We start from the raw sequence: 19,065 nt of genomic DNA on the forward strand, positions 1-19,065 counted from the left end.
CCCAGACCTCTGGGACCCCCTCACGGGGGACCCAGGTGCTATGGACCCCCTTCCCACCCCCTAATAAAGCACCCAGGCATCTAGGGACCCCCCCTTCCCACCCCTTAATAAGGGACCTAGGGCTCTGGGACCACCTCATGAAGCACCCAGGTGCTGGGGACCCCCTTACTGCACCCCCCCCCAAGGGACACAGGCCTCTGGGACCCCCCTCACAAAGAACCCAGGCCTGTGGGACCCCCCTCACGAAGAACCCAGGCCTCTGGGACCCCCGTCCAAGGGACCCAGGCCTCTGGGACCCCCCCCATGAAGAACCCAGGCCTCTGGGACCCCCCTCATGAAGTACTAAGGCCTCTGGGACCCCCCCCATGAAGAACCCAGGCCTCTGGGACTCCCCTCATGAAGGACTGAGGCCTCTGGGACCCCCCTCACGAAGAACCCAGGCCTCTGGGACCCCCCTCATGAAGTACTAAGGTCTCTGGGACCCCCCCCATGAAGAACCCAGGCCTCTGGGACCCCCCTCACGAAGAACCCAGGCCTCTGGGACCCCCCTCGCGAGGGACCCAAGCACCTGAGGACCCCCTTACCACCCACCCCAACGGACTTAGGCATCTGGGACCCCCTTTATGAGGTCCCCAGCACCTCTCCGGTGCCCCCCAACCCACGGTGGGAGCAGGGGACGACCCTCCCCTCCCCTCACCTCACCTCCCCGGACTCCATTTCCCATCGCGCCTTCACCAAAATGGCGCCGCCCTTCGCGCATGCGCCTCGCCCCCCCACAACTTGGCCGCTGTGCGCATGCGCGGGAGGGAAAGGCTTCCCGCCGCGCTGTGCGCATGCGCAGTGTGCAGTTTCTCCCCCTCCCCGTCAGGGCGGGCCGTACCATTCTGAGGGAAGCGCTGGGGGGGGGGAAGAGGAGGGAAGCGGACGGGCCCACTCTGAGGAGAACCCCGGGGGGGGTTGGGGGGGCGTTTCGGACGCCTGGGTCCTCTCTGGTGAGTGGGGTCCCTTTTGTGGGGTGTGAGGGGGGGGTTTGGGTGTCCCGGACCTCGGTCCTTTGTGGGAGGGACGAGGACTGAGGAGATAAGTGGGTCCCGAAACCTTGGGGTGTCTCTGAGGGGAGAAGGAGGGGGACGGACGGCTGGGACCCGTGGGGGGGACTGAGGGGAAAAGGGGGGGGCTGACGGCTGGATTCACTCTTGGGGGGTGGGAAAGGGGTCCTGGAGTCTTGTGTGTCTTTTTTGGGGGGGGATACTGAGGGGAAAAGGGAGTCCGGGACGCTTGGGTTGTCTAGGGGGAGGGTTGGGGGGTGTCCTTTGGGGTGGGGGGGGCATAGTGGGGGCTGTGTGGGGCCCGGAGCCCTGGGTCCCTTCTGGGGAAGGGGGGAAGGGGGGTCCCGGAGTCCTGAGTGCCTTTTTTGGGGGGGGGGGTTCATGGGAGGGGGGTGTTGGGCCTGGACACCTGGGTCCCTTGTGGGGGGGGGCCCTGGGTGTTATGTGGGTCCCTGAGGGGGGTTGTGTGGGTCCTTGTGGGGGTGTGGGTGTCCCTGGGGAGGGGGGGGGGGGCGGTGGGGGTCCCTGTCCCCACCCCCCCCCCCCCCAGCACCCGTATCCAGGCGTCTGGGCCCCCACCCCCGTCCCCCAGGAAATGCTGCGGCGGGTTTTGGGGGGTCGGCGAGGGGGGGTTCTGCCCCCCCGTCCCCCTGCCCGGGCAGCCGCTGACCAGACCCCGCCTGACCTGGCCCGGGAGCGTTCCAAGGCCGTCACCTCCTTCTACCACCAACCCGCCATCGACATCGCCGCCGAGAAGGTGGGTGATGTCGCCGCCGGCGTTTCGGGTGGGGGACACACACATACAACCCCAGAGTCCTGGAGGGGACCCCAGGAGGGGACCCCGGTGTTGGCAGGACCCGGGTTGTGAAGGTTTTGGGACACCCAGGCGTCCGAGTGATGTCACCCCTTCTGTGTCGTCCCCCCGTCCCCCCTCCCAAACAGCCCTCGGTGCGCTTGACCCCCACCACCATGTTGTACTCGGGGCGCTCGCAGGACGGCAGCCACATCCTGGTGAGCAGAGAGGGTTGGGGGGGTGGTGTCCTTTGGTGTCCAGGGCGGAGAGGAGGGACACCCCGGCATTTGGGGGGGGACGCGGTGATGACCCAGGCGTCCGGCTGCCCCTCTTCCCCTCCGCAGAAGAGCGCCCGCTACCTCCAGCAAGAGCTGCCGGTGCGCATCGCCCACCGCATCAAGGGCTTCCGCAGCCTCCCCTTCATCATCGGCTGCAACCCCACCATCCTCCACGTGGTGCGTCCTAGGGGGGAATGGACACCCCGATGTCCTGGGGGGACACCCCAGCATCTGGGAGGGGACCCCGGTGTCCGGGGAGGGGACCCCGGTATTTGGGTGCTGATGCTGTGCTCCCTCCCTCCCTTAGCACGAGCTGTACATCCGCGCCTTCCAGAAGCTCAGCGAGTTCCCGCCTGTGAGTGTCACCCGTTGTCCCCGCATCACCCTGTACCTGTGTCACCCGTGTCCCCGCATCACCCCGACCCCGTGTCACCGTGTCACCCTGTCCTCACGTCACCCTGCGTCCTTCTGTCACCCCATCCTCCTGTCCCCCCGCGGCCGACCCCGGCGTCACCCGTGGAAGTCACCCATCCTCGCGTCCGGGTGACAGCGCGCGTGTGCACCCGCCGTCACCTGTCTCCCCGCCTCCCCAGATCCAGGCGCGGGGTGACGAGGCGCGGTACTGCGCGCTGTTGCGGGAGCTGCTGGAGGACCACAAGGACGTGGTGACGCTGTTGGCCGAGGGGCTGCGCGAGTGTCGACGACACATCCAGGTATCGGATGCCGGGGTCATTTTTTTGGGGGGGGGTGAGGGGGGGGTGGTTTAGGAGGGTGTTGGGGTGACCCCCCCCCCACCGCCGCCGGCCGCCTGGGTCCCTCAGGACGAGCGCCTGCTGCGGCCCTTCCTGGACAAGACGCTGACGTCGCGGCTGGGGATGCGGATGTTGGCCGCCCACCACCTGGCCCTGCACGAGGACAAGGTGGGACGGCGTCTATAGGGGGCAGGGTACCTATAGCTCCCATAGGTGCCCCCTCCTCACCCCCTTCTCGCCCCCCTCCTCCCCGTAGCCCGACTTCGTGGGCATCATCTGCACCCGCCTCTCCCCCAAGAAGCTCATCGAGAAGTGGGTCGACTTCGCCCGGTGAGGTGCCTATGGGGCTATAGGGAGCTGGGGGGAGCCTATAGAGCCACGCGGTTTCCCCCCGGAGGCTATAGGGGCTTCTACGGGTATTTCTGGGGGCTATAAGGTTTTTAGTGGGGGTTCTGTGCGCATTCCTATGGGGCTATCAAGGTGCTATGGGGCTATATAGGTTCCTGCGAGAGTCTGTATGGGCTATAGGGGTTTATATAAGGGCTCCTGTTGGGTTACAGGAGGTTTTTGGGGGTTCCTATGGGGCTATAGGGGCCCTGTGGGGTTCCTGTGGGGTTGTGGGGAGTCCTGGGGGGGGTTCCTGTAGGTTCCATATAGGGCTATAGGGGCTTTTATGAGGGTTTCTATGCAGCTATGGGAACCTCGTGGGGTCTATAGGTTGCTATAGGGATTTCTGTGGGGGTCTTTACGGGGCTATAGGGGCCTTGGGGGTCCCTATGGGGCCGTAGGGGTTCCCAGGGGGGGAATTTATGGGGCCAGGGGAGGTTCCCGGGGGGGGTTTCTCTGAGGGCTCGTATGGGGTTGGGGGTGACAGCGGGTGACGGCGGGGTGACGGTGGGGGTGTGTCGCCCGGCTGACGCGGGGTCTGCAGGCGGCTGTGCGAGCACCAGTACGGGAACGCGCCGCGGGTGCGCATCAACGGGCACGTGGCGGCGCGGTTCCCCTTCATCCCCCTGCCCCTCGACTACGTCCTGCCCGAGCTGCTCAAGAATGCCATGAGGTATGGGGGCTATAGGGGGCTATAGGGGAGGGTCTATGGGGCCCGAAGAGGGGAGAGGTGGGGTTTTACAAGGGAGAGGGGGGGTTTTCTGGTGGGGGTAAGGCAGGGTATGGGACCTTTAGGGGGCATATAGGGTCGTAGAGAGGCACGTGGGGTCTATAGGGGGCGTATAGGGTCTTATAGGGAGGGTACGGGGTCTGTAGGGGACGTACGAGGTGCTACAGGGAGGATACGGGGCCGTAAGGGGCCTTTCAGAGGAGATATGGGGTTTGCAAGGGGGCTGAAGGAGGTTACTGGGCCCTATAGGGGGTATATGGGGTCTATAAGGGGTGTATGAGACCTATAGAGGGTGTGCGGGGCCGCGTGGGGTGTGTGGGGAGCCTATAGGGGGGGTATGGGGCTTTATGGGGGAGACGGGGTGGGTATATAGGGTCTTACAGAGGACGTATGGGGCTTCTAGGGGGTACACGGGGCTGTAGGGGGGTGTATGGGGCCATAGGGGGCTATAGGGGACCATCTGGGGTGGCGCAGGGCGACGATGGAGTCCCACCTCGACACCCCCTACAACGTCCCCGACATCGTGGTGACCATCGCCAACAACGACATCGACCTCGTCATCCGGTACTGAGGGGGGTCCTCGGGGTTGGGGGGGCGTGGGGATCTCTGGGGTGTCCCCAGAGATGTCCCCAAGGTGGCCTTGGCTGCTGGGGGGTCCCTGTGGTGTCCCCATGTCCTCAGGGATGGTCTTCATGGTGTCCCCATGTCCGTAAGCGCCCCTAAGGTGACCTTAGCTACTTGAGGGTCCCCATAGATGGTCTCTATGCTCTCCCCACCTCCTCACAGGGAGGTTCTCCATGGTGTCTTCACGTCCCCATGGATGGTCTTCGTGGTGGCCCTGTGAGGGGGTTCTCCCACAGATGTCCCCAAGGTGTTCCTACCTGTCGGAGGATCTCCATGGTGTCCCCGTGAGGAGGTTCTCCATGGTTTCCCCACATCCATGGATGTCCCCAAGATGTCCCCCTCTACTGGAGGTTCTCCGTGGTGTCCCCATGGATGGTTCTCTGCACCCACACCCACCCCCAAGATGTTCCTCTCTACTGAGGGTCTTCCACCCCCTCCCCTCTGGTGCCCCCCATCTTTGGGGGCTCCCCTGAGGGGGTCTCCTCTCCCCCGTGTCCCCCCTCCAGGATCTCTGACCGGGGTGGTGGCATCCCCCACGACCTCCTGGACAAGGTGACCGAGTACCACTTCAGCACGGCCGAGGCCAGCGCCCAGGACCCCCGCTTGGGAGGTCCCTTCCGCAACCTCCTGGACCTCAGCAACAGCGGCCAGGCCGGCCCCATGCACGGGTACGTCACGACAGAGGGACACCAGAGGGGTTCCCACCACCGAATCACGGGGAGCCCCCCTCTGGTGACCCACGGCTGTCCCCCCAGGTTCGGGTTCGGGCTGCCCACCTCGCGGGCCTACGCCGAGTACTTGGGGGGCTCGCTCTGCCTGCAGTCGCTGCAGGGGGTGGGCACCGACGTCTACCTGCGCCTGCGCCACATCGACGGCAAGGGGGAGAGCTTCCGAATCTAGGGTGCCCGGACGCCTGGGTTCCCCCTCCACCGCCACCCCGGACGCCTGGGTCCTGGAGACCCCCACGTTGGACGTTCATCATCGTGGAGGTCAAGGTGGACCTGGAGACCCCCATGTTGGACATTGATCATCATGGAGGTCAAGGTCCTCCTGGAGAACCACCCCCACGTTGGACGTTCATCGTCGTGGAGGTCAAGGTGGACCTGGAGACCCCCACGTTGGACATTCATCATCGTGGAGGTCAAGGTGGACCTGGAGACCCCCACGTTGGACGTTCATCGTCGTGGAGGTCAAGGTGGACCTGGAGACCCCCATGTTGGACATTGATCGTCATGGAGGTCAAGGTCCTCCTAGAGAACCACCCCCACGTTGGACGTTCATCGTCGTGGAGGTCAAGGTGGACCTGGAGACCCCCATGTTGGACATTGATCATCATGGAGGTCAGGGTCCTCCTGGAGAACCTCCCATGTTGGACATTAACGATCATGGAGGTCAAGGTCCTCCTGGAGAACCCCTTCATGTTGGACGTTCATTGTCATAGAGGTCAAGGTCCTCCTGGGGAACTGCCTCATGTTGAACGTTGATCATCATGGAGATTAAAGTCCTCCTGGAGAAGCCCTTCATGTTGGACGTTCATCATCATAGGGATCAAGGTCCTCCTGGAGAACCGCCCCACGTTGAACGTTGACCATCATGGAGGTCAAGGTGGACCCAGAGACCCCCATGTTGGACGTTGACCATCATGGAGGTCAAGGTGGACCCAGAGACCCCCATGTTGGACATTGACCATCATGGAGGTCAAGGTGGACCAGGAGAACCCCCCCATGTTGGACGTTGACCATCGTGGAGGTCAAGGTGGACCGGGAGAACCCCCACGTCAGACGTCCATCGTCATGGAGGTCAAGGTGCTCCCGGACACCCGGGTCCCTCGTTGGACGTTGGGGCGCCCACCCCACCCACCCAGGACATTGGGGTTCCTGATCCTCCCCACCCCGTTTGGCTTCGTTAGGGCCCCCCTCGTTAGCGGAGCGGGGCGCCGCCCTCATTAAAGCTGCAGCCAGTGCCGAGGGGAGAGGGTTTATTGGGGAGCCAGGCGGCCGGGACGGGGGGGACAACGAGGAGGAGGAGGAGGGGAGGGGAGGAAGGCCGAGAGGCCGTCTCGGTGCCCGGAAGCCCCATTCAGCCCATTTCTTGCCCCAAATCCATCTTCATCATCATCATCCTCCTCCTCATCATCATCTTCCTTCTCGGGGTGTCCATCTTCTTCCTCAGCACCTTCCTCCTCTTCACCGTCACCTTCCTCCTCCTCAGGGTCTCCATCCTCCGTGGTGTCTCCATCTTCATCACCATGCACTGCCATCCTCCTCCTCAGAGTCTCCACCATCTTGTCCCTCAGGGTCTCCATCCTCCTCCTCACCATCACCTTCCTCCTCAGGGCCTCCATCTTCATCACCATCTTCCTCCTCACTGTCCTCACCTACCTCCTCACCATCACCTTCCTCCTCCTCGAGGCCTCCATCTTCACCACCACCTTCCTCCTTGGGTTCTCCACCTTCCTCCTTGGGTTCTCCACCTTCCTCCTCGGGTTCTCCACCTTCCTCCTTGGGGGTCTCCATCCTCCTCCTCAGAGGTCTCCATCTTCATCACCATCCTCCTCCTTGGGGTCTCCATCCTCACCCTCTTCCTCCTCAACGTCTCCATCCTCCTCCTCCTTGGGCGTCTCCACCTTCCTCCCTCAGCGTCACCTCTTTCCTACTCACTGTCACCTCCCTCCTCTTCCTCAGGGTCTCCTTCCTCCTTGGGACCTTCATCTTCATCACCGTCCTCCTCCTTGGGGTCTTCATCCTCTTCCTTGGGGTCTTCATCCTCACCTTCCTCCTCCTCGGGGTCTTCATCTTCCTCCTCGGTGTCTCCATCTTCCTCCCCGGTGTCTCCATCCTCTTCCTCCCGGTGGTCACCACCCTCCCGGTCAGGCGGCGGGTGACAACAGGGACAGTCGGAGCGGTGGGACGGCTCGGCGTCGCGCCGGGGGTTGTAGAAATCTGCAGGGAAGACGGGACGCGGTGACGCCCAAACCCCTAGAGAGTGACGTCACCCGTAGCGTGACATCACCCGTACCGTGATGTCACCCGTAGGGTGACGTCACCCGCAGCGCGGCGTCACCCATAGCCACAGGCGGACTCACCCAGCGGCCCCGGCTCCTCCAGCCGCTCCAGGGCGCGGAGCAACGCCCGGCAGGTCTCCTCGCCGCGCGCCAACGCCAGCGCCCGCAGCCGCCGCGCCCACCCGCGTCGCGCCGGAGGTCCCAGCGCCGCCTCCTCCCCCGGCCCCAGCGCCCCGGCGCGGCGCAGCTCCGCCAACAACTCCCGGCGCGGCGCCGCGCGCAACCGGCGCTCCAGGGAACGGCCCCGCGCGCGCACCCGCGCCGCCGCGCACGACATGGCGGCCGCCGCGACGACGGCGACGGGACGAGGGGACCCGGCTGGAGGAGATGGAGGAGAGGCCCTGGATGTATGTCACAGTCCTATAGGTGACGCTGGAGAGGCCGCAGATGTATGTCACCGGTCCTATAGGGGATGGAGGAGAAGCCACAGCTCTATAGGTGACACAGGAGAGGCCGCAGATGTATGTCACAGTCCTATAGGTGACACAGGAGAAGCCACAGCTCTATAGGTGACACAGGAGAGGCCGCAGACGTATGTCACAGTCCTATAGGTGACACAGGAGAAGCCACAGCTCTATAGGTGACACAGGAGAGGCCGCAGATGTATGTCACAGTCCTATAGGTGACACAGGAGAAGCCACAGCTCTATAGGTGACACAGGAGAGGCCGCAGACGTATGTCACAAGCCCTATAGGAGACACAGGAGAAGCCACAGCTCTATAGGTGACACTGGAGAAGCCACAGCTCTATAGGTGACACAGGAGAGGCCGCAGATGTATGTCACAAGTCCTATAGGTGACACAGGAGAAGCCACAGCTCTATAGGTGACACAGGAGAGGCCACAGATGTATGTCACAGTCCTATAGGTGACACAGGAGAAGCCACAGCTCTATAGGTGACACAGGAGAGGCCGCAGACGTATGTCACAAGTCCTATAGGAGACACAGGAGAAGCCACAGCTCTATAGGTGACACGGGAGAGGCCGCAGATGTATGTCACAGTCCTATAGGAGACACAGGAGAAGCCACAGCTCTATAGGTGACACTGGAGAGGCCGCAGATGTATGTCACAGTCCTATAGGAGACACAGGAGAAGCCACAGCTCTATAGGTGACACAGGAGAGGCCGCAGATGTATGTCACAAGTCCTATAGGAGACACAGGAGAAGCCACAGCTCTATAGGTGACACGGGAGAGGCCGCAGATGTATGTCACAGTCCTATAGGTGACACAGGAGAAGCTACAGCTCTATAGGTGACACAGGAGAGGCCGCAGATGTATGTCACAGTCCTATAGGTGACACAGGAGAAGCCACAGCTCTATAGGTGACACAGGAGAGGCCCTGGATGTATGTCACAGTCCTATAGGTGACACAGGAGAAGCCACAGCTCTATAGGTGACACAGGAGAGGCCGCAGATGTATGTCACAAGCCCTATAGGAGACACAGGAGAAGCCACAGCTCTATAGGTGACACAGGAGAGGCCGCAGACGTATGTCACAAGCCCTATAGGAGACACAGGAGAAGCCACAGCTCTATAGGTGACACTGGAGAAGCCACAGCTCTATAGGTGACACAGGAGAGGCCGCAGATGTATGTCACAAGTCCTATAGGTGACACAGGAGAAGCCACAGCTCTATAGGTGACACAGGAGAGGCCACAGATGTATGTCACAAGCCCTATAGGAGACACAGGAGAAGCCACAGCTCTATAGGTGACACTGGAGAAGCCACAGCTCTATAGGTGACACAGGAGAGGCCGCAGATGTATGTCACAAGCCCTATAGGTGACACAGGAGAAGCCACAGCTCTATAGGTGACACAGGAGAGGCCACAGATGTATGTCACAAGCCCTATAGGAGACACAGGAGAAGCCACAGCTCTATAGGTGACACAGGAGAGGCCGCAGACGTATGTCACAAGCCCTATAGGAGACAGCAGACAGTCCACAGCTCTATAGGTGACACAGGAGGCTCCCCAGTCCTATAGGCGACAGCAGAGGCTCCCCGGATGTACGTGCCCACCCTATAGGAGACGGCAGAGTCCCCATACGTGAGTGCCCAGCCCTATACGGGACCCCCACCCGTGGAGCCTCAGCCCTATAGGAGCCCCTCAGTGCCTATAGTGTCCCACTGACACCCCCCCCCCGCCATAGGGGGCCGGGCCAGCCCCTATAGACCCCCCCCAGACCGCGCCGACCCTATAGCTGCCCACCCCGCCGCCTCCATACCTGCTCCCGGCCCCTATACGGCTCCTATACGGCCCTTATAGGGGCCCCCGCGTATTTTTAGCGCTGACCTTTGGGGCTGGCCAAGCCCTGGCCCGCGTGACGTCAGAGCCCCATAGGCGCCCGCCCAGGTGGGGGTCCCTATAGGGGTCCCCCGTAAAATCCCATATGGATTTCTATAGGGTAGGGGGGGGGGTCTGTGTGGGTGCCCTATAGGTGCCTATAGGATCCCTATGGCGGAGCGGAGTCTGGCGAGCGCCCCTGGGGGGTTTCTATAGGGTGCCTGTGGCGGAGCAGGGGCTTGGCGGGTGCCCCTGGGGGGGTTTCTATAGGGTGCCTACGAGGAAGCGGGGGCTGGCGGGTGTCGCTATAGGGTATCTATAGGTTTCCTGAGGGAGCGGAGGAGCTGGGGGTCGCTACGGCGTCTCTCCAGGGTCCCTGCGAGGGAGCAGGTGCGGTGGGGATCGCCATAGGGTGCCCATGACGGAGCAGAGCCTGGCGGGTGCCGCTATAGGTGCCTATAGGATCCCTATAGGGGAGCGGCGGTGCCCCGCGCGACCCCCATGGCCCCGCCCCCTCCGCCCTTTAGCCCCGCCCCCTCCGCCCTTTAGCCCCGCCCCTCCGCCGGACCGTACCAACCGAGGTGAGGCGCGGGGGGGGGGGGGTGTGTGTGAGTGAGTGAGTGAGGTGGGTGGGGACTAAGAACGCTCCGCCCCCCCTTTTTTTTTTTTTTTTTTTTTCCCCTTTTTGCACCCGGCGGTGGCACGCGCCGACCGAGGTTATAAAGGGCGGGGCCGGGCGGGTGGCGGGCGCAGTGCGGGCGCCACGTGGAGGGGAAGCGGTGGAGCGCGGCGGCACCGCCATGGCCTCCAACGGTACCGGGACCCGGGGGGGGGGGGGGGGGGGCAGCACCGGGGAGGGGTCCCACAGCCCCCCCCGTCCCTCACCCCCGTGGGAGGGGGGGGGCCGTACAGCTCGGGGATGGGAGAGATATATATGGGGGGGGGGGTTGGAGCCCCCCCTCAGCACCCTCGGGGGGTCTTTGGAGCCCACTCAGCACCTCCGGGGGACCCCGGAGCCCCCTCAGCACCGGGGGTTGGCTGGGGATGGTGTGTGAGGAGCGGGGGGGGGGGGCTAGAGGTGTCCGTGTGTGTCGTGTGTGTCCCCCCCCCCGGTATGGGGGGGGCGGGCTGCAGCGGCGGTGCCGCTTTTAGGGCGTTCTTTGAATGTATTTGCTAAAACGAGCGGTTTTGGTGTTGATTTTTGTGGTTTTGCGGTTGATTAGCTTTTTAATTTCAATTATCAGCGCCGTTCGGAGGGGCTGTGATTTGATGTCTCCCTATTTCCGCGATGCCCCAGGCTGTATTTTCTTTTAAATTAATTTCCCTCGCCCCTTTCTTATTTCCCCGCGATTAAGGTTTTATCCTGCCGCATTTTTTCAGCATAAACCCCCCGTTTTGCAGATTGATTTTTTTTTCTTTTTTTTTTTTTGTAAAATCCAGTCGCGGATGAAGGAAGCGGGGGGGGGGGGCGGACAAAGCGCCACGCCCGGATGCGCCGCGACGGCGTCGTGAGGGAAAATTAAAATATAAACGCACAATTTCAGTGACAATTCAGGGGGTTTCGGGGGGAGGAACCGGGGTGTTTAGGGGGTCGCGGTGCCCCCCCCCCCCCCGGGTATAACGGGCCCCGTTAACACCCCCCCACGCACCGGCCGCCATTTTGTGCGCCCAGGGAGGGGCGCGGCTTTTCCAGCTGCGCCACCGCCGCCATTTTGTGCGCCGGCGCGGGTTGCGCATGCGCTCGGGCCCCGGCGGGGAGCGGTGTCGCTTGGCGCGCCGCGCATGCGCACTAGCGCTGCCGCAGTCTGCCCATCCGGGTCTTCGCCGTTAAAAATATTCCCCCCCCCTCCGCGCGGTGATTAAAGACCCCTGGGAAGGATGAAAGAAAAAAAAAAAACCTCTCCGGAGGTGTGGTACCGCTTAAAAACCTTTTGGGTAAAAATCTGCTCAGTTTCTTTCGATAGTAGGAGCAGCTGCTCCGCTGTGAGGGGGGGAAGAGGCAAATAGCCGCCATTTTGCGGCGGGAAGCCCGTGAGGGGGCCCAAACCCCCTTTTGTTAGGCGATGTCTGAAGGGAAGTCCATGTTTTTGCGTTTGTTTTTAGATCTGTGTAATTGAATTTGTTAATCGGGGCCTTTTCTAGGCGGGTATTTGCTCTTAAGTGAGTGCTTAGGTCTTTTGAGTGGGATAAATAGCTCAGTCCCCTCATCTTGTGCTTTAACTTGGCCGTTTTTACGTTTTAGTGGTGAACAGCTAATAATTTTGAGCACATTGCACAAATATGTTTACATTTAGGTACCCATACAATTATTTGCAGAACTAACGGTTTTTTGGGGGGGTTTTCTTCCCACAGACTACAGCCAGACAGCGACGCAGAGGTACACACCCCCTTTTCTCCTGACATTCAACCTTTTCCATCCTCATCCTTAGAAAAACGTTGGGGAGAAAAGTGTTTTTGTGGGTATTTCACCTTTTTTTTTTTTTTTTTTTTGTGGTAGCTATGGGGCATACCCCACCCCGCCAGGGCAGGGCTACTCGCAGCAGAGCAGCCAGCCCTACGGCCAGCAGAGCTACAGCGGCTACAGCCAGTCCACCGACACCTCCGGCTACGGCCAGAACAGCTACGGCTCTTCCTACGGACAGACCCAGAGCAGTAAGTCAGGACCCCCGACACCCCCCCCCCCCACTCCCTGTTCGCATTGTGTGATTTTCAGGGGTGTTTCACCCTGTTTTTCACCTTGTTTTTCACCAACTCTCTCCAGGCTACAGCACCCAGTCGACCCCCCAAGCCTACGGCAGCGCCAGCGGTTACGGCAGCGGGCAGAGCTCGCAGACCTCCTACGGGCAACCCTCCTCCTACCCCAGCTACTCCCAGCCGCCGGCGGCCAGCTCCTCCACCGGCAGGTATGGCAACACCCGTCCTGTCCCGCACCACCGCCGTTCGGGTGAAAAAAACGAGGGTTTCGATAACTTATCGGTGGGTTTTTTTTACACAGCTATGGGAGCAGCTCGCAGAGCTCTAGCTACGGCCAACCCCCCAGCGGCGGTTATAACCAACAGTCGAGCTACAGCGGGCAGCAGCAGAGCTACAGCCAGCAGTCTTCCTACAACCCACCCCAGAGCTACAGCCAGCAGAGCCAGTACAACAGCGGGGGCGGCAGCAGCGGATGTGAGCGCGGTGGGAACGGGGACGCGCGGCGTCGTTTCGGGGCCGAATCCGGCTTTTTCTGTCTCTTAACCGTCGCTTTGCGGTTGTAGCTAACAGTTACGGGCAAGAACAGTCGTCCATGAGCAGCGGCGGTGGCGGCGGTTACCAGGAGCAGAGCGGCTACGGCGGCGGCCAGCAGGAACGGAGCCGCGGCCGGGGCGGCTACGGCCGAGGCGGCTACGACCGCGGGGGCCGCGGGAGCCGGGGCGGCCGCGGAGGCAACCTCGGGTAGGTGTCGGGGGAACGGCGGTTTTGGGGGGGAAACGGGGGATTTAGGGTGCGGGGAGGGGGGGGGTTTGACACAGTGGGGCAGAAGGGGGAGAGGGGAGCGTGGCACCCCCCGCTCGAGCGGGTTTTAACCAAAATCGGCGCAAGCGCCCCCCAAAAAAAAACCACGTTAATAACGTGGTGCCCAGCGGGGGTGTTTGGAGGTGCCTGAAGTGGTAAGAACCCCCCCCGGAATGGGGGGAGAAAGGTGGTTTTTTGGGGGGAAAAAAATAGATAAAACCACTCAGCAAACCTGGTTGCCAAGGTCACTTGTAGCCTCCGGTGCCGGCTCTGGTCACGGTGGGGGCGTGTGCCCCGGGTTTAAAACAGAAAAAAAAAAAAAAAAGAGTAAAATGGTTCGTTTTGAGGTCACTGCAGAAAAGAAAAACGTTGATTTTGGGGTAAAAAACCCGCTGGTTTTGGATATTTATTGGGAGATGTTTGACACTGATTGATGGGTGATAACCTGGAGTGGAGTGTCTGGTGTCCCGGTGCACGAAGGGAGGAGGAAACGCCCCAAAAAAAAAAAACCAAACCAGAGGAAAAAGTAATAATGGTGGTTTTAAAGAAAAAAAAAAAAATAACGAGGTTTTGGGTTTGTGCGCGTGTCGCCCCCCCCGCTTTTTGGGCTGAAAAAGCCGCTTTTTGGGGCGGCGAGAGGTGAGTATCGGTGGGGGCGAGCCGCGGTTGCTTGTTTGTCTTGCCGCTGCTGTTGTGCCTGTTAACAAACTCTGCGTTTTGTGTGCTGCAGGTGTGAAAGGCAGCGAAACTTTCGCAATTCTCCGCTCTTTTTGGGTTAAAAAAAGGCAGAAAGGGTGAAAAAGTGCAAACAAACAATAAAATTAACAAAAAACAAAACCAAAATAATCAAAAACCACGCGAAGGGCCCCCCTTCCCTCCCCAAAATAACCTACAGGAACGAGGGGGGAAAAGCGACGACGAGCGGTGGGGAGGGGGAGACGCTCCCGCTGGGGGGGCTCGGCCGAGAGCAAAGGGGGGTGCCCCCCCTTTTATTTTTTTTTTTATTAAAAAAAGGCAAAATTTGGGGTTTTTCAATAATTTTTTTGGATTTCCCCCCCCCGGCGGGTGCCGGCTGCTGCGTCCGAGATGAAGCGTCGCCGGCGGATGGAGACCCCCACCCCCCCCCAGGCACCCCTGGCCCCCCCCCCCCCCAAAACCGCAATGGGGGAAAGGAGGAAACTGCTCAAAAGCGCTGGTTTTGCCCCAAAACTGCCCCCCTCCTTCTTTTTAGGCAGGGGATAAAAAAAACCTCATTATCTTCTAATTTATCTCCTCAGCGGTGGTGAGCGTGGTGGCTTCAATAAATTCGGTGGTAAGTCCCAAGAGTTCGGCATTTGAACCCAAAAAAAAAAAAAAAAGTGTCTGTTTTTTAACCCCTTCTCTCCGCAACAGCCTGGTCAGGGGCGTTTCGGGGTGAAAAAGCCCCAAAAAAAGAGCTGCGGCGGCCGGCCGGAGGTGACGTCATCGGGCTGCGTCTTGGGTGTTTAAACAAAACAACAAAAAACCAATAACGGCGGTTTTTGGGGGCAAAGTGGAGGAAAAAAAGGCAAAAAAAAAAAAAAAACCCCCACAAAGCAACGCGCACACGGCGACTGCGGGCGGAAAAAAGGCCGGAACGGGGAAATTGCAACTCTTGGCAAAGTGGTGGTTTTTTTTATGGTGTTTTTTGTTTTTTTTTTTTTTTTGGGGGGGGTGAAAACGTTGGTTTTTAGCAAAACGGTTGCATGTGGTTTTAAAAAAAGTAACAAAAAACCTGAGGTTTGGTGCAAAGTTTTGGTTTCGGGGGTAAAATAAGAGGAAAAAAAACCAATTTTGGGGCTTGTGTAAAAGTGCCGGTGACCTGAGGTTGATGGAGGAAAAAAAAAATGCGTAAAATGGTCAAATTGCCGTTTTTGCCCCCAAACGGGGAGCGGTGAGGTGGTGAACGCTGCAGTGTACCGACTGAAAACGGAGTGTCTTGGTTTTAACCCATCTTGAGAGTTTTCACACCGTTTTGGAGGGGTTTGCTGAACCGGGGTGTTGCTGGTGGTGTTTTGAGACAAAAAAGTGTGTTTTGAGACAAAAAAAGGTCAAAAATTGCCACCCCGGGGGCGACGAGCGGAGACGGACGGCCCCGGCGCCTCGGTTTTGGGGTGAAAACCCTGGAATTGGCGAATGGTGGTAGCCGTGGGGAGCCCCACCCCGTTTTGGGGGGGGAGGCGAGTCAGGAAACAACAAAGTGTTTTTAAGGTGCCAAAACAGTGGGTTTTCACCCCAAAAAGGGGCGCAGGCCGAAACGGGTGGGGAAAAGGCGTTTTTTCCCCCGGTTTTTCCCAATTCCGGAGGGTTTGGGGTGGGGGGGAGGGGAAGGGGAGTGTGTGCCCTCCCCCACCCCGCTGGCTAATTAACGCTTTTCCTTTTAATTTTTGCATGTGCCCGAAGGACCCCGGGACCAAGGGCCGCGGCATGATCCTGGTAACGAGGGGGGATGGCTAACGAGGGTTAATTGGGGGGGGTAACGAGGGGGAGAGGGTTAATTGGGGTAATGGGAAGATTAATTGGGGGGCTGACGAGGGGGAGAGGGTTAATTGGGGGGGTAACGAGGTTGTGAAAGGGGTTAATGATGGGGAAGGGGTGTTGAGCTTAAGGGGCTAACTGGGACGGGTTAATGAGGGAGGGGGCTAATGGGGCTAACGAGGGAGGAAGGGGCTAACGAGGGCTAACGAAGGCTGGTGCTAACGAGCTGTGCCCCACAGGCGAGCAGGATAACTCGGACAACAACACCATCTTCGTGCAGGGGCTGGGCGAGAACGTCACCATCGAGTCGGTGGCCGATTACTTCAAGCAGATCGGCATCATTAAGGTGAGGGCGTGTCCTTGGCGTGTCCTTGGCGTGTCCTTGGCGTGTTCCAGTGCATCCTTACCACGTTATGAAGCGCGCCGTCCGGTTTTAACCTCCGTTCGATGACCGCACGTCACGAACTCGCTCCCGACATAGCGTGTCCTTGGCGTGCCTTCTTAGCGTGCCCTCCCCGTGCCTTTAGCGTGTCCTTAGCGTGTCGCGTGTCCCCCCGCAGACGAACAAGAAGACGGGGCAGCCCATGATCAACCTCTACACGGACCGGGAGACGGGCAAGCTGAAGGGGGAGGCCACCGTCTCCTTCGATGACCCTCCCTCCGCCAAAGCCGCCATCGACTGGTTTGACGGTACGACCCCCCCGAATCGCCCCCCAACACCCCCCCTTAAAATGGGCGGCGTTTGGGTTTAATTCTCCCGTTTTTAGGCAAAGAGTTCTCCGGCAACCCCATCAAGGTGTCCTTTGCCACTCGGCGCGCCGACTTCAACCGCGGCGGCGGGGGCGGCCGGGGTGGCCGCGGCCGGGGAGGTGAGCGAGCGTTGGTGGGGTGCGAGGGGAGTGCTGGGGCGGTCCCAAAATCCCCCTTTTTCACCCTAAAACACCCCCCCTGTTCCCCCTCCCCAGGTCCCATGGGACGCGGCGGTTTCGGCGGCGGCAACAGCGGCTCCGGCGGGGGCAACCGCGGCGGCTTCCCCAGCGGCGGCGGCGGCCAGCAACGCGCTGGCGACTGGAAATGCCCCAACCCGTGAGTTAACGGGGAATTGGGGCGGTGGTGGTGGCGGCGGGGGGAGGCGATGACGCCAACCGGGCGGCGATGACCTCATCGAGCCTCTCCTCCCGCCTCACAGCGCGTGCGAGAACATGAACTTCTCATGGCGCAACGAGTGCAACCAGTGCAAGGCCCCCAAACCCGACGGGCCCGGCGCGCCGCACATGAGCAAATACCCCGGCGGCGGCCGCGGCGGGAACCACATGGGTAAATATTCGGGGAAGGGGCGGGGTGTCGTGGGGTGGGGGTCACGCGCGCGCGTCCGATGACCTCATCGCCTCGCTGTTCTTACCACCTCGCAGGCGGCGGCGGCGGTGGGTTCGGCGAGGAGCGACGCGGTGGGCGCGGAGGTTTCGACCGCGGCGGCTACAGGGGCGGCCGGGGCGGAGACCGGGGAGGTTTCCGCGGGGGGAGAGGCGGCGACCGGGGCGGCTTTGGGCCGGGGAAGATGGATTCCAGGTAAGATGGCTGACGGGGGCGCCCCCGTTCACTCTGAAACCTACTGGTAACGGTTGCACAGACCCAGTCCGGCAGCTTTAAAACTCTTGGGGGAGCGGCGTCAGTAGGTTCCAGAGTTAATGCTGCACTCTGCCCTGCAGAGGTGCTGGAGGCCGTTAACTCTGGAGCCTACTGATAACGGGGTGTGTGGGGGGTGTGTGTGTGTGTTCAGATGCTAGTGCTTCCCTCTACAACCACGTGGTGGTGCTGCCATCATTAGGGCCCAGAGTGAACGCAGCGTTGCTGTCTCCCGCTGTTGGGACAGCGTGTTAACTCTGGGCCCTACTGATGGTCATGGTTTATTAATCCAGGGCCCTAGTTGTTGCTTCTGTTAACTCTGGGCCCTACTGATGGTCATGGTTTATTAATCCAGGGCCCTAGTTGTTGCTTCTGTTAACTCTGGGCCCTACTGATGGTCATGGTTTATTAATCCAGGGCCCTAGTTGTTGCTTCTGTTAACTCTGGGCCCTACTGATGGTCATGGTTTATTAATCCAGGGCCCTAGTTGTTGCTTCTGTTAACTCTGGCCCTTAACGATGGTTCTGGTCAAAAGCTGAACCACACGTGTTGCTGTTAACTCTGGGCCCTACTGATGCCTCTGCTGTTAACTCTGGGCCCTACTGACGCCTCTCCCTTCTCTCCACAGGGGCGACCACCGGCAGGACCGCCGCGAGAGGCCCTACTGAGCCCCGCCCCCTCCCCTCACACACGTTTTTTATTGGCTGCCCCACCTCTAGGGCCGGCCGGCCCCGCCCCCCGCGGGGTCTCCCCGCTTTTAACCCCCACCCACCCCCCTCCCACCCCCCCATTAAAGTCTCCAAGGGCGACACGGTGCTGCCTGGTGATTGGCTGGAGGGGAGGGGATATCATGGCGCTGCCTGGTGATTGGCTGGAGGGGAGGGGGATATCACGGTGCTGCCTGGTGATTGGCTGGAGGGGAGGGGGGAGTCACGGCGCTGCCTGGTGATTGGCTGGAGGGGAGGGGGGAGTCACGGCGCTGCCTGGTGATTGGCTGGAGGGGAGCGGGGAGGCGGCTGCTTGCCCTCATTAGGCTCCAGAGTGAATGCTCCCCTAATGAGGCACTTCCGGCCGCCGGGCTCATTAAGGTGCTCGTTAACCCCCTCGTTAGGCCCTGACGTGGCCATGGGCGGGGCCCGGCCCCTTCCGGTGCCCGTGACTCACTCAGTACCTGTAGGGGCACCTATGGGGGGGCCATAGGGGCAGTTAACGTATGGCGTTGGGGGATCCTATAGGAAATGGATGCGGGTGGTTACAGGTTGTGGAGCGTATAGGGAATGTGCCCAGCCCGTGGGAAATGCTATAGGGACCCTATAGGTTACCTGGGGTTGGTATAGGGCAGGGGAAGGGCTGCCTATAGGTGGGGGGGGGGGGGGAAGGGCACCCTATAGGTGTATGGGGGGACCTATGGCGTGGCTGGGGCGCTGGCAGGCTGTAGCGGGAGGCTGTACCCCCCGGCGGGGCGGGCGCTGTGTCTATAGGATTG

General features: G+C 60.8%; 2 protein-coding genes and 1 long non-coding RNA gene across 8 annotated transcripts; all 3 read left to right on the forward strand.

The window, feature by feature from the left end:
* Positions 1-818: 818 nt before the first annotated feature.
* Positions 819-6,575, forward strand: BCKDK (branched chain keto acid dehydrogenase kinase). Of its 6 annotated transcripts, none has more exons than XR_008574559.1 (13): positions 819-992; positions 1,600-1,806; positions 1,992-2,060; positions 2,187-2,297; positions 2,428-2,475; positions 2,714-2,833; positions 2,942-3,040; positions 3,129-3,202; positions 3,804-3,932; positions 4,464-4,553; positions 5,120-5,281; positions 5,369-6,212; positions 6,262-6,575. XR_008574559.1 is itself a non-coding variant. In XM_054808702.1 (12 exons), exons 1-12 carry the CDS (start codon positions 834-836, stop codon positions 5,511-5,513), a joined length of 1,413 nt encoding a protein of 470 aa, XP_054664677.1. In that variant the 5' UTR covers positions 819-833; the 3' UTR covers positions 5,514-6,575. The 6 variants fall into 6 exon arrangements, 3 of the variants coding, with proteins under 3 accessions (XP_054664677.1, XP_054664679.1, XP_054664680.1); XR_008574561.1 differs by having other exon boundaries at positions 5,369-5,953; positions 6,055-6,575; XR_008574560.1 differs by having other exon boundaries at positions 5,369-5,704; positions 5,754-6,575.
* A 1,902-nt stretch (positions 6,576-8,477) lies between these two features.
* On the forward strand, positions 8,478-9,706 carry LOC129199034 (uncharacterized). The gene is made up of 3 exons (XR_008574570.1): positions 8,478-8,644; positions 8,758-8,858; positions 9,072-9,706. It is a non-coding gene; the product is annotated as an uncharacterized LOC129199034 (long non-coding RNA).
* Positions 9,707-10,661: 955 nt separating this feature from the next.
* On the forward strand, positions 10,662-18,388 carry FUS (FUS RNA binding protein). Its single transcript, XM_054808706.1, has 15 exons — positions 10,662-10,775; positions 12,315-12,339; positions 12,460-12,614; positions 12,724-12,865; positions 12,958-13,130; positions 13,220-13,397; positions 14,735-14,769; positions 15,879-15,911; positions 16,193-16,299; positions 16,514-16,643; positions 16,721-16,822; positions 16,919-17,039; positions 17,143-17,270; positions 17,366-17,522; positions 18,208-18,388. Exons 1-15 carry the CDS (start codon positions 10,763-10,765, stop codon positions 18,245-18,247), a joined length of 1,539 nt encoding a protein of 512 aa, XP_054664681.1. The 5' UTR covers positions 10,662-10,762; the 3' UTR covers positions 18,248-18,388.
* The last annotated feature ends 677 nt before the right edge of the window (positions 18,389-19,065 follow it).

This window comes from Grus americana, chromosome 39 (assembly GCF_028858705.1).
Source record: "Grus americana isolate bGruAme1 chromosome 39, bGruAme1.mat, whole genome shotgun sequence".
NCBI classification, from domain to species: domain Eukaryota; kingdom Metazoa; phylum Chordata; class Aves; order Gruiformes; family Gruidae; genus Grus; species Grus americana.